A 14,430-nucleotide genomic window follows, 5' to 3' on the forward strand; every position below is an offset into this window, starting at 1 on the left:
TTCCTTTTTTAGATATGTAAAAAATATTCAGCATATCCTAGGTATATCGAAACAAGTACGTGCCTCCTGGTGCCGGGATACGAGCAACAATACATTGGCTTATAGGGCAGTCCTTTACAGTAGGGTTCGGCCTATACATAAAAATGCAAGAGGGTATGCAATATGATGCTGCCGGAAAAGGCATTCAGGCATCACAAGTCCGAAAATCTTTTCAGGCTGATTACAGGGGGAAAATTACAGGTTGGAAAAATTAGGATAGGGACAGGCAAAAGTGTGGAGATAGTATATGCGTTTAAACGAAAACGAATACGAAATTGTTGCATTCAAGAAACTAGGTGGAAAGTAAAAAGGACGAACGAACTAGGTGAATGATACAAATTGTGATATCCGTGGAAAAGTAATACTAGGAATAGAGTTGGTCTAATTGCTGATATAGAAATGAAAGAACGAGTAGAATAATGTCGATGAAATTTGTAATTGAGAAAAAAGTATTGAATGTTGTGTGTGTATGCTCCTCAAATGGGCGAGAATGAAAGGAAAGCTTTATAAGATCAATTATGAGACATATTAAGTGATATTGCCATGTTTCCATTAATATAATTACTAAATCATCTGCATAGTCCTGCACTGCTACCCCTTGTGCGTCAAAGAGCGGGATTAAGTCATCCTCCAAGGTCGACCATATGAGGAGAGAAAGGGGTGTCCACCTTTTGTGTGGGCACCCCTTGGCTGTTTTAGCCAAATTTCTTCTTCGATCTTTGTTAGAATCTGCCTATTTTCCAGCATTGCTTTGGTCCAGTTGCATACGGTAGGGGGTATTCCTTTCGATGCTGCCGCATTATAAAGTGAATTTGGTAGGTAATGCATTATTATTAAATGCGCCTTCCAAATTTAGAAAGGCAGTTAATGAAATATCTCCATTATCAATGGAGTGAGTGGAGTAGACTAATAGGTATAGTTCCTGTTCCAGATTCTTGGAAAGAATCTTGTGGATTTTAGTGCTGGTAGTATTCTAATTCTGTATATATTAACAATTAACCAAAATGGGTTATTTTACATGGGTTTTATTTATAACTGTAAATTCATATCATAGTTTTATTAAAATTAGGAAAATACTATATAAAACAGTTCTGGTCAGGGACACAAAACTGTACTAAATGCTTTGGTACTGAATTTCAGTGGGACGCACGCCTTCTGGAAGCTCTCTCCACATGAGAGTATGAACAAACATTTATTTACTTAACACAATACATGAATAATATTTATTGTAAGACACCAAAGCAAAGTAAAAGTGTCAGTTCATCAGAACAAAAAATACAGTTATGAGCGCGCTAATGACCGGCAAATTAGCGCAAAAGATAGAAAACAATACATTGTGAAACAAAAAGAGATGGAAATGATCGTTACAAACATATAAATTAACGTTACATTGCATAGTTTCCCACCTTTATACGTATCAGAGGAGTATGACAACTGTCACTGTGACAGTAGAATTTTATAAAATACTCCTGTCACAGACGTCTAATGGGAAAATTCGTAGTGTAATGGTAATTAACGTTTTATACATTTATAACGATCATTTCCACCTCCACTAGTTTCATCTATTTTTGTTTCGCAATGTATTATTGGTATTATTGTTTTCCATCTTTTGCGCTATTTTGCCGGTTATTAGCGCGCTCATCACTGTATATTCTTTTTCTCATGATCATCTTTCAGTGCGTCACAGTTTTTCGATTTCTTTCTAACGCATTAAATTGTATATGTGACAGAAAAAAACGCACGTCGCTGATTACAGACATTTACAACATTTATTCTAGTTATTCTAGTTGTCGATAGGTGGTACCATAATAAAAAAAATAATTTTTTTTTAAATTAGATAATAATATTACAAATATAATCTGTATAATTTATAAGACTATACAAATCAAAGAAAATACCATTTTATAAATGCAAGAAACACATTTGATTTGTTTTTATTCCAAATTGAAAATAAAATGTGACAACTGTCAGATTTAACTAAAATGTCATGTTAGAATAAATGTCATAAATGTGTATTATCACGAACTTACCCTTTTTCCTATCATTTGTTACGCACTGAAAAATGTTCATGAAAAGGACAATAGCAGAAATAAACACCGATCTAAAGGAAATCAAGAAAAACTTTAAACAGAAACTGAATGAGTGGAAGATATGGCGAAAGATATCAATAAAATGAAGGAGAAACAACTGAAATTAAAATGTTAAAAACCAACATAAAAGAACCCAGGAGTATCCGGACATGCTAGACAGAATACTTAATAAGTATACAAAAAAACGCCAAGAGACCAAAAAAAGAGAAACAATATAAATCAAAATTAAATAACAGAAAAGCCGCAATGATAACTGAACAATAAAACCATAAGAAAATTTTTAAAAAATATGTTAATAATAACGGGATATTAAAGTACAATAGTAAAAAGTACAATACTATTTATTAAACACGCTGGAGAAATAAAATAAATTGCAAGAATTCTAACAAACTAAAATATTATGCTGGAAGTAAGATCCCAGATGTACGTTTTATGGACATCCAATGGACGTACATCTGTGTACATTGGAACGTCCAATGGACGTCCCGCTAAGGTAAAATGGACATCCGATGGACATCCAACGAATGTCCAGAGTTCACAAAATTGGACGTCCATAGAACGTCCGCTACAAACGTACATTGTACGTTGTATTGGAGCTTTCAGTGTACACCTTATGTACATATTCAATGTAGGTCTTATGGACATTTGTAGGGCACTTTTCAGAAAGCAATCTAGTATCCATAATTTTGTGAATACATAGCAAAAAGCCTTTATAGGAAATAGTTCCTTATATACTAAACTTATACTTAAAAATATTACACAAAAGACCTTTTTTATTTCTCTTTACTATAACTTCATTATAATATATACTTTATTATAGGAACTAAGAACTTCATTAATGCACGACTGCACTTGCACGATAAACAGAAAACACAAATATATCACAGGATGTATTTTCATAAAGACGAGATTCAGATAATGACGCCCTAGGAAGCATGCACATTAAAAGAGGTTTAATCTCTGTTCTGTTTCTGTTCCAAACTATTTTTAGAGTCAGTACCGTTGTTGTATATTACAAGCGGGTTTGCCATTCTGTGAATTATCATAAATAAACCCTCCTTCAGTATTCCACAACAATTAACAGCGATAATCCCCTAAAAGTACCTGCCTAATACTACCTTTCACGACCGATAGCGCGAAGAGCGACAACGTTGTCAAGAAGATTCTCATTTAGTTTGTATTGGGACTTAATATAATAGTCGCGTTTTGTGTAAAATATCCATGGACCACAAATGGATGTCCAATGGACGTCCCGTAAAGTACGTACATAGTACGTCCAGTTTTGGTCCATGGACGTTTGGATTTTAAATGTACGTTATATGGACGTACATCGGACGTTGTGTGCTATATGGGATGGGAGAGAAAAGAAGACATCATAAATCAAGACTACATATTTACGTACCTACAGCGAGAAAACTATGTACATAAGTACAAATCAAACATTTTAATATAAAGATATTAGGAAATTTAGATGATGCAAAGGAAAGGAAAGCAAAGAAAGAAAAAAAACAGACAAAATATACTGCATCACTCAATATATTTCAGTGGACAAAATTTGAGTCTCCGAGAAAATAAAAGGCAACCTGGAGACTGCATACTGCAGGAAGCAACGAAAATCAAATCAACATATGTAGCAAAAAAAAAAAATTAAGTAATACACATGCTTATTATTATAACCAAGCAATTAAAAAATTTAAAAAACAATCTTAGATGGAAAAGGCACCAAAATCAAAAGAAATATTGCTAAACTGGACATAGATGAAGAGCTAGAAACAACAACACAATATTCAAAACAAACATACATATTGCTAACCCCAGAGTAATTAAATTTGCGTACATACATAAACGATGAAAAGTATTAAAAAATAACAAGCAACCTAGTAGGAAACGTTTTTTCTTTCATTTGTACAGTAGAACCTTCTGTAGACTTCTGTTTAAAGACGTCCCCAGGCATACAAGAAAATAGACCATTAACCATTTTATGTGCCTCAATCGAACATATATAAGTAAGGAAAGCTTGCCAGATATTGAATTACTATTTTACTAGAATAATTAAATATTAATATGCAACCACAAGATCTTAAAAAATTTAGAGCCATTCGGTTGAAAAGTTATTCAAAATTTGGGTACCTGAATCCTAGTATGTATAAAGACCATAAACGTCAATGTCACCTTAACCTTTGTTTGACAGAAAAGTTTCCGTTTCCGCCGACAAAACACGACACCATCTTTTCTTTTCTAAAACTGAGGTTAGGAAGGTAAGCATGTATTTTAATAAATCTTTCACAATTAAATACAAATTGCTAGTTTTATTGTTAAAGCAATTATAACAAAAAGATCCTGAATCACACTTCTTAATAAAATATTTTTCTTTTCATTTTAGCTCAAGATGTCGTCGCATTTGGTGTGGGGAATTATCCGCAATAACAATGCTTTTCTTCTGAAGAAAAGAAACATTTCCAAACCTTTTAGCACTGTAAGTATTCATTTTTAATAGATGATATTTATATTAGATCAGTTATAATATGTGCAATATTCCGAAATTGTAATGTAAACCTACAATGATCATCATGACAATTCCATGTGAATTTAATCTGTTAGTGCCAAAGTTACACCTGAGGTCAGAAACATTAAGTATAAAGATTGGATGACATTAGCCCTTACAAAGAATAGAAATCAACTGTGTTAAAGAGGCACATTCCCAGTAAAATAATGAGATTTAAAAAAGCATTCACTTTATGGAATGGAAAAAAAATGTAGGACAATGGGATATTTCCATAGAATGGATGAGCTTGTGACAACCTGCAATGTGTATGAATGGATTTTACCTTGATAACGAACCTAAGGCATAATTATTGGACATTTTTTTGCCGATTATCTGCGTGGATTATCCTTGCTATGACTTTCTATTACTCAAATTGCATTTTTGAGGTTTTATCATAGTAGCGTCACTGTAAATCACTTGACTTAATCCCTATATGCCGAGAAGGAGACTCATAATGAAAGATTTATTTTTTCTGTTATCTTTTTATGGTAGATACATATATGTATGGTTCAAGTGGAAATCGGTGGGACTGTGCATTTTATCAATGAAATAAGATTCTCAGACACTCCAGAAGCCGCTAATGATAAAATGTTTTAATCATCGCATTAATCATTGTAAATGAATCGAGGGATATTAGTACAGTGAAAATAATAAGAGGAGAACTGGACGATAATTATTATAAAGAATAAATTTTAAAGTTTTTTCTACTTTAATGACAAAAAAAGCAAGCTCATTAGCAGAAACTAATTCAAAATTATTTTGCACATCATATGTGAAACATTATTTGGTTGAAAAGTCTCATTTTTGTTGGCACAAAAATATATTAATTTGTCTGGACTAAATTACAGTTCTGTTTATCTTGTTACTATCAACATTCACACAGTTGTTCTGAAGCTATTTTCTTGTGGCATTTTTACAATTTTAACTATTTAGAATGGGAAATAAGCCACAATATTATTAAAAAATGATTTTTTATTAACGTTTCGACGTCCAAATCGGGTGCCGTTGTCAAAATACAAAATACTATTTGTATTTTGACAACGGCACCCGATTTGGACATCGAAACGTTAATAAAAATCATTCTAAATAGTTAAAATTCACACAGTGTTGCCAAACTGAATTTTGTTATTTTGGGTGTAAATTTTTTCCACGGATCTCCGAGGGTACAATACATATGTATTATATATGAGAAATAAATGTTAGGATTATCTGTGCATTTCAATTATCAGTGCCAACTTCCGGTCCGAGGAGCACGGATAATCGGGGTTCTACTGTAGTTGAAAGACTGATAAGTTTATACACACTTGAATGAATGAAGGAATTGAAAATATGGTATGAAGCTCCAATGATAACGTTTATGTCGAAAGCCCTCAGCTAAAGAAATAAATTATTTACACACTTTGACATACTATACATATTTTCACTTCCTTCAAATATTCAGTATTTGTCTAGGTATAAGGTGACTATAATTTACGCTGAAATTAGAAAAATATATTATGTATGATTTGCTACTCACTTTATAATCAAAATAGCCTTTCCGGTTGTAAATAAAAGCTGTAACAACTAATACACAAATATTGTGATATTCATATTGTGATAACATATTTTTTTAAATTTATAGGAAGCTAACAATCTCACAAACTTGAGCTCATACCGTTACAATGGTTTGATCCACAAAAAGTCTGTAGGAATTGTAGATGCTGCTGACAAAAAAGGATTCACAGTTGTTTACAAGAAGGCCAGCAAACAAGTAAGTTGTTTAGTGTTGAAACACATGAAAACAAACTTCTATCCAAAAGTTTTTAGTTTGTGTGACAATAATGTTATGTTTATGATTATAGAGAATTGATTCTGTTTGTTTTAGTATTTCTTCTTCTCTAAGTGCTATCTCCGCAATGAAGGTTGGCAATCATCATGGCTATTTTGTCCTTCGAGGCAGCTGGTCCGAACAGTTGCCTTGAGGTGCAACCAAACCATTATCACAGGTTCTTCAACCAGGAAACGCGTCTCCTTCCTATGCTTCTTCTACACTCTATTTTTCCTTGAATTATGAGTCTCAAGATGTTATCTCTTTACAAGGTTCATAGATAGGAGGTAGGTTGTCTCGTAACTATGTGGGCGGAAGCAAGGGGGAAGGGAATGACTACGTCACTCGTACGACAAAGTCAAGGTTGACACTTGATAGGTTTTGTTTGTGGTTCAAACCTAACTCTCTTTTTTATGTTGTGGTTGCGTTTCCGAATATTTCTATATAATTTTCTTTAATATTGCTTATTTGTTTAATTTTTCTTGAGTTATTTAGTGTATAAGGACAATATTTTAGCTATAGTTTTATAGACATATTATTTAGTTTTGTTTAATTTTTCGTGAGTTATTTAGTGGACAATATTAGCTATAGAGACTTTAGATTATTTAGTTAGTAAATACTTTTGAAGTGTGTTTTCCTAGCCGTGATATCAAGGTTAGTCTAACAGTTATATGTAGTTTGTATGTCTAACAATTATATGTAACATACATAAATGTTAAATCTTCTTCAAATAAATTTTATTTTTTTGTCAGCAGACTATTGATTTTTAAGGGAAAAATTGATATAATTATCAATATAAGAACCACTTAGGGCCGGTTGTTCGAACGCTAATCAAAAATGATCATTATCAAATATTTAATTACTGTTACAACTGTCAATGTCAACTGTGATTGGGTTGCTGAAAACATAATGGGTGCGTTCGGACGACCATAGCGGCTGACTGTCAGCAGAAATCGGCTGAGTGGTTGTATCCAGCCGTGATAGGGAAAGCTTAGTAAATCTCTCAGTGGCTGACTTCTAGCGGTGACGTCTGACAGCTACTGCCGGCTCAGCTGTCCAGCCGCTGTGGTTGTCCGAACGCACCCATTTATTGATTACAATTATGAAATTAGTTTATCAATTATGTTAATAATTGTTATGATAATTGATTAACTAATCTCATAATTATAATCAATTTTGTTTTCAGCAACCCAACCAAAGTTGACATTGACAGTTGTGACAGTAATTAAATATTTGCTAGTGATCATTGTTGATTAGCGTTCGAACAACCGGCCCTTAATATATCTATACCCAAAATATATTGCAAAACCTAAGTTTTTGAACCTTTTATTAGCATTAAAACTTATGACAATTTCAAAAGTGTCGTACGGGTGACGTAATCCCGCCTTTAAAAAGCGAGCATTTGATTGGTCTAAAGTTACGAGACAACCTATGTCTAATCTATTAATCTTGATCTCTTTAGCCTCTCATCACAATGACATGTCCGAGATATTGCAATTTTCTTTCTTTTATTGTGTTTTCCCTGTCTCTGCCTATTAACACTCTCCTTAACACTTCGATATTAGTATTTAAAATTTAGTTTTGGTGTTTAAAAATTTCCAAAAGTCTTTAACACACGCTGAAAATAGGGTTTGGGATAAACTGTAAATGTTAATAAAACATGATAAACTGAATTCGCCCAGCTGAGATGCAACTGTCTACTGACGTTGGTAATTTCTTTTTTTGTGAAGTTAGGTTGCTAGACGTGACTGGAAATTACTACACAACCAAACATACCTGCTTATAACAAATATTATTAATAGTAAACAGACATAATTCATAGTTCAAGATGGCGCTGTAAGTGTAGGTTGTGCTAGGTTGGCTCCTGTATATAATTGTGAAAAGTAGTGGTTAATATTTGTTAATAGTTAAAATTTATGATATTTGGTCTTCATCAAGTAATTATGACCGAAAATATAAGAAAAACCCGTCAACAACAGAAGGAGCAACAGCAACTTGAAAGTCAGGTTAAACGACTAGAATCTGACGTGAAAGGTGGCATTGAGGAACTAAAATCGCTTATAGGAGAACAAAATATGGATGAGAGTTCCAAACCCAATTCCAGTAGTAAGAATATCTTAGAAAGAATTAAAATGCTGGAAGATAATTTTAATAGATCCCTTAACAGTATCAAAAGCGAGATAGAAAAACTAAGAGACACGTCTAATTCCTCTAAAAAAAGGATGGAATATCAACATCAGAACTACTTGCTAAACGGTATTGTGTTTAACAATATTCCAGAGAGTGAAGAACAACTACATCAACAGGTAGCAAAAATCATTAGTAATAAATTAAACATACAAATATCCGAAAACGATATTAATTTTTGCTATCGAATTGGCAAAAAACAAGAACGAGCTGTCAGTCAAAGGAAACCTCGACCAACGGCAGTTATGTTTATAAACAAGTGGAAGCGTGATCTAGTGTTCACAAACAAAACAAAATTGAAAGGCAGTGGACTTGTTATGATGGAACTCCTCACAAGAGAAAATCAAGTTCTTTATAAATACGCGTGTGACAAGTTTGGCTATAAGTGCTGTTGGTCGTGGAAAGGCCAAATTTTTGCAAGTGTCGGTGGTGAAAAGAAACAAATCACGAGTTTGGATATGGGAGACTAAATCATAATTTAACCAGTGAGTAAAAAAATTTATTTGTTGATTTCTTGCTATTAACAAAAAGTTGAGCTGTGGGGCCAACTATGTGCCATTTTTGACAATCAAAAACACAAACTTTACGTAGAGTCCTAGTTTTTTTTTTTTGTTTGTTTTCCCATTAATTACTTGTTTCTGTTTATTTATTATTGTAAAAATAAATGTACAGTTCTACAAATTTAAATATTATGCCTCTACCTATTAGTGCGATATAATTATTATTCTCATATTAAATTAGATATAAATAAATTCTTCTTTTTATATTATGATTACTTTTGGTCATATTAATGTAAGATCACTGACTGCACATTTTATTGAATTCAAAAACTGTGTTCTCTTAAAAAAATTTGATGTACTAGCAGTTAGTGAAACTTGGCTTACAAATTTCATTACCGACAAGGATATAGGTATAGATGGGTATAATGTGATAAGAAGGGATAGAAATGGAAATGGGGGAGGTGTGGCATTCTATGTTAGATCTCAAATTAAATATAAAGTTCTACAAACAAATAATAACAGTATTGAACACCTTTGCTTGGAATTGTTCGTAAGTAATAAATCGTATGGGTTCTGTGTTGTATACAAACCACCTAAATTTAATGTCCGACATTTTTTTGACGAGTTTGAGAATATTCTATCTGATGTTTTGCCGTTGATTGAAACATTTTATTGTACTGGTGACTTCAATGTTAATTTGTTAAATACTGATTGCCCTGATACTAGAGTTGTCTGTGATTTTTTTGAAACAATGGGGTTACATCAAGTCATAGATCAGCCGACTAGAATTACATCTAGTACGGCAACCCTAATTGATTATATTTTAACTACAAAACGAAGAACAATTCTTGATGTTGTCGTGGAATGTGTTGATTTTAGTGACCACGAGTTGTTGATATCTAATATAAATATAGAGATTAAAAAGAAAGAAATTGTTTATAAGACTGTAAGAAACTTTAAGGCGATAAATCAGACCGTATTCTATGAGGAATTACAATCTCTACCGTGGCGAAATATTTTTGATATTGAGGGTCTTGATGATAAAGTCGAGTTTCTTACAAATAATATAATATGCTTACTGGATCGTCATGCTCCCTATGTAACCTATAAAATTTCGAAAAATTATGCACCATGGATGACTGACACCTTACGTATTATGAAAAAAGAAAGGGACAAAGTATTGAGTTTATACAAGAAATACAAAAACATCCAAACTTGGGAGGAATACAAATCAATTAGAAATATGTTTACTTTAGCTGTCAGAAGAGAAAAAAAGGCTTTCTATTCAAAAAAATTGGATAATAAAAACGGGAAGGATCTTTGGAAATCCTTAAAAGTTATAGGTCTTGGTAGGGAAACTCAAAACAATACGCAACTGTCAGAAAATTTAAGTGATATTTCGGCAATGAATGACTACTTTATAAATTGTGTTCCCAATATGAATCCTAATTTAACACTTAAAAACTTTTATAGTCATAATTGTCGTGTGGACGTGGAAGCAAATTTTTCATGTGTTGAAGAAAGTGACGTTTTAAATGTCATTAAAAGTATAAAGAGTGCTGCTACCGGATATGATAAAATAAATATACTAACAATTAATATGTGCCTTCCCTTTTTATTGCCTTATTTGACACACATTATTAATGCTTGCATTCTAAGAGCCGAGTTCCCGTCAATGTGGAAAGTTGCAAAAATTATACCGGTACCGAAAACAACTAATCCGACAGGATATAACGAAATCCGACCAATTAGTATACTGCCCACTTTCTCAAAGATACTAGAGAAAATTCTAAATCAGCAACTACAGGTTCACTTGAGTCAACATAAAGTTCTACCAGAAAATCAGTCTGGTTTCAGAAGGGATCACAGCTGTACTAGTGCCTTGTTAAAGATAACTGATGACATATTTGATGCCTGCGATAATGGTTTAATCACAGTGCTGATACTTCTGGATTACTCGAAAGCATTTGATACGCTTGATCATTCGCTATTAACTTCAATGTTTAAGTATATTGGTATGTCTCAGCGGGCATCGGATATGATATCTAGTTATCTCAGTAATAGAAGTCAAGCTGTTCATTACAACGGTAGGACATCAAACTATCTTAATACAAATAAAGGGGTACCACAGGGCTCTATTTTGGGTCCCAAATTGTTTAGTATTTACACTTCAAACTTTCCTGCAAACTTTCTCTCTTGTAACCAACACTATTTTGCTGATGATACTCAAATATATTTATCTTTTAAGCCTGATGAGTCTGAACAGGCAGTGGCAGCAATCAACTATGATTTAGAAAGAGTTTATCAGTTTTCGACTAGCCATTGTCTTCGACTTAATAACAACAAGTCGGTAGGCATAGTGTTTGGTTCAGCGGCGCGGAGAGAAATCTTTCTGAGAGACTTTGCTCACATGATCACCATCGATAATTCTTCAATAGAGTTTAAGGAAACTGTGAAAAACTTAGGTTTACATATAGATCAAAACCTAAGATTTGGTGGTCATGTGGCCAAGTGTTTGCAGAAAAGTTATTTGAACCTGAAGTTTTTATTCCAATCTCGTCATATATTTACTAAAAAATTAAAAAAATTGCTCTGTGATACTTTGGTGTTATCACACTTTAATTACTGTGATACCATTTATAATTCCTGTATCACAGAACGTGACAGTTATCGGATACAAAAAATGCAAAATTCTTGTCTGCGTTTGATACATGGTATCCGTAGATATCAAGCAATTAGTTACAAACTTAAAGAAACAGGGTGGTTAAGTATGAAACATAGAAGACATGTACATTCAGCTTGTCAATTCCAAAAAATTATTATTTTCAAAACCCCCCCGTATCTCTATAATAAAATAAAATTCCGTACTGATGTACACAATATTAACATAAGACATAAAAACACCATTTCTATTCCTTATCATCGTACACAGCAATACAAGCGGTCTTTTACATATCAAATAGCCCAAGTTATGAATAAATATACTACTGGTACTAATTTTACTCAAAACAAATTTAGAAGGTTCGTTATTGAAAAATTAGGAAATATTGCATAGGTAGAGTTGGCTGACATGGTATGAGTAGAGCTTACATTCAAAGCGCATATTGGTAAACTAAAGTTAATTAATGTTACATTTTGATTTATTTTTATTTAAATGTTAGTAGGTAACCTATTATACATAATCCTAGATATTTTTTTTTTATTATTTGTTTTGCCCAGGTTAGCTGAACAGACAGGACATGTATTCTGCCCCGCATTATACATCTCCTGAACTGAAACTCGCCTGGAGCTTTTTTTTAAACTAATATTCATTATGTGAATAATATTATAGAATGAATAAAGGCCTTTATTATTATTATTATTATTATTATAAATAACATAAACCATAGCCAATCAATAATTATTTATTTACACCATTATAATGTAATCAGAAAATTATTTATTGTACAAAACAAAAATATTTTGTAGAAATGAACTCCACAAAATTTTATGAGATTAGTAGACACTCCCACTATTTCTAATAATTCTTTTTTTAATGAAAGATTAAGTTGATTTGAGAAGTTAATAGTGTGAGGTAGGAATTTTTGTGTTGTATGTTTCCTATTCCGAATGTGTCAAAATGAATCTCATCTGAGCGAATTCAGTATAATTTCCAAACTTGTGTGTACAATTATTTGTTTTTTTTTCAGCACAAACCTAAACAAAACGTTGTAAAGAGGACAATGAAGTCTGGCCCCAGAAGATCTTTACATAAGTTAAAGAGATTGTTGAATGCCAACAAATACAGAACAGACCTTACCAAGGTAATTCAATTAAGTCTAATCGTGATGTATTTTAAAAACAAAGCAACAGTCAGCAATGATATTCAGTTGATTGTTAGGTTTTTGTTCTTATTTATGGAAGACAGCCAGTGTGAATGTCTATTAATAATTTAGTCTACATTATTTTTCAAAAAGAAATTTAAAATTCATTAGTGATCAAGTAGTTGTTTACAAATTATTTTTCTAAATATGATCTTTTTTATTTCAGGCTGCCCTTCGCAGAGCTAGTGCAGTTCTAAGATCACAAAAACCTTTACCAGCCAAGAAACAGAAGGTTGCCCCTAAAAAAGAATAGGTGTATTTTTTAATGTAATAAACAAATTTATAAAAAAAGTTATTGTTAATTTTTTAACCTAATTTTATCCTAAATTTGTAACTCTCTTTGTAGTAAGTTTTGCCAGGTACTAATGTCTGTCCCACCTTGACTTTTACAGTACAAGAACATATGGCAATGCAATCCTTATGGGAGTTTTCAGCGCGGCGATGCCGATTTTCTTCAAAAGAATTTTCAATCGAACATTACCGGGGTCCTAAAAATGCAGGACCCTAAAAATGTTAAATTAAAACTAACCCGTACAGTCAATAGCATTGTAGTAAAACAAGATTTTTCATTGTTTCTTGTGAGTGATAGTCATTTTCGAAAAGTAATCGGCAATTTTATAATCGATATGCGTAATAACTTTTTTTGGTTAAGAATGTTAGAATATCAAACATTAAAAGTGGATGTTGTTCTCTGGTTGTTAATTTATGTATTGACAGTATAGACAGTTCTGAAGTAATGTCAAGAAAAATAGAAAAGATTGTCAGTCAAGTTTAAGTAAAGGTTTATATTGTCCTACAAATGAGAATAAATAAATTATAATAATTGTTGATGGTCAGTTGACCTAAATTAAATTATAACAAAGAATATCAAATAAACTTATAATTATTACTGATAACATTGTATTGAGTAACTGATCGCTTATTTGGATCCTAATTGCAGTTTGTTATTCTTAATGACTGATTTCCAACCTGAAATTAATGTCATTTTAATGTGTTTACATCCTCATTAAAATTTAGTATAAATTTTAAACTTAAAATTAATTTTAGTTAGTTCATTAATTGTTAGTTAGTTGTTATTTTTCGAAAAAAAAAAAATGTTTTAGAACCCCTGACAGCCAAAAAATGTCAATAATATTAACTAAGTTATCCTATAGAAAAAAGTATATATTTGCTTAAAACCTGTTTCTGATAAAATTTGGCATCACCGTTGGTCATAAGAACCTGTACTATAAAGTCAAAGTGGGACACACTAGCTGAATATACCTGTGCTCATAACATTTAGAAGTACATGTGAGAAATATACTCAATACCCATGTGACAATACATCTGATTGGTTAATATTCTTTTAAGGAAGAACTAAAGAAGTCAAAAACAAAATTACAAAAAAATTAAAATTAAA

The 14,430-nt window shown here is 32.1% G+C and overlaps 1 protein-coding gene across 1 annotated transcript; it reads left to right on the plus strand.

Moving 5' to 3' along the window:
* The first annotated feature begins 4,243 nt into the window (after positions 1–4,243).
* LOC114329861 (60S ribosomal protein L28) lies at positions 4,244–13,345 on the plus strand. Its single transcript, XM_028279119.2, has 5 exons — positions 4,244–4,387; positions 4,513–4,605; positions 6,296–6,424; positions 12,858–12,971; positions 13,198–13,345. Exons 2-5 carry the CDS (start codon positions 4,519–4,521, stop codon positions 13,282–13,284), a joined length of 417 nt encoding a protein of 138 aa, XP_028134920.1. The 5' UTR covers positions 4,244–4,387; positions 4,513–4,518; the 3' UTR covers positions 13,285–13,345.
* The last annotated feature ends 1,085 nt before the right edge of the window (positions 13,346–14,430 follow it).

The sequence above is a fragment of the Diabrotica virgifera genome, chromosome 7 (genome assembly GCF_917563875.1).
Source record: "Diabrotica virgifera virgifera chromosome 7, PGI_DIABVI_V3a".
Taxonomy (NCBI): Eukaryota; Metazoa; Arthropoda; class Insecta; order Coleoptera; family Chrysomelidae; genus Diabrotica; species Diabrotica virgifera.

Excerpts from the sequence above, each read along its gene's own strand:
- LOC114329861 (XM_028279119.2), top strand. The coding sequence starts at position 4,519 with ATGTCGTCGCATTTGGTGTGGGGAATTATCCGCAATAACAATGCTTTT. Across the intron at positions 4,606-6,295 it reads TTTCCAAACCTTTTAGCACT|GAAGCTAACAATCTCACAAA; the intron begins GTAAGTATTCAT and ends TTAAATTTATAG. Across the intron at positions 12,972-13,197 it reads ACAGAACAGACCTTACCAAG|GCTGCCCTTCGCAGAGCTAG; the intron begins GTAATTCAATTA and ends TTTTTATTTCAG.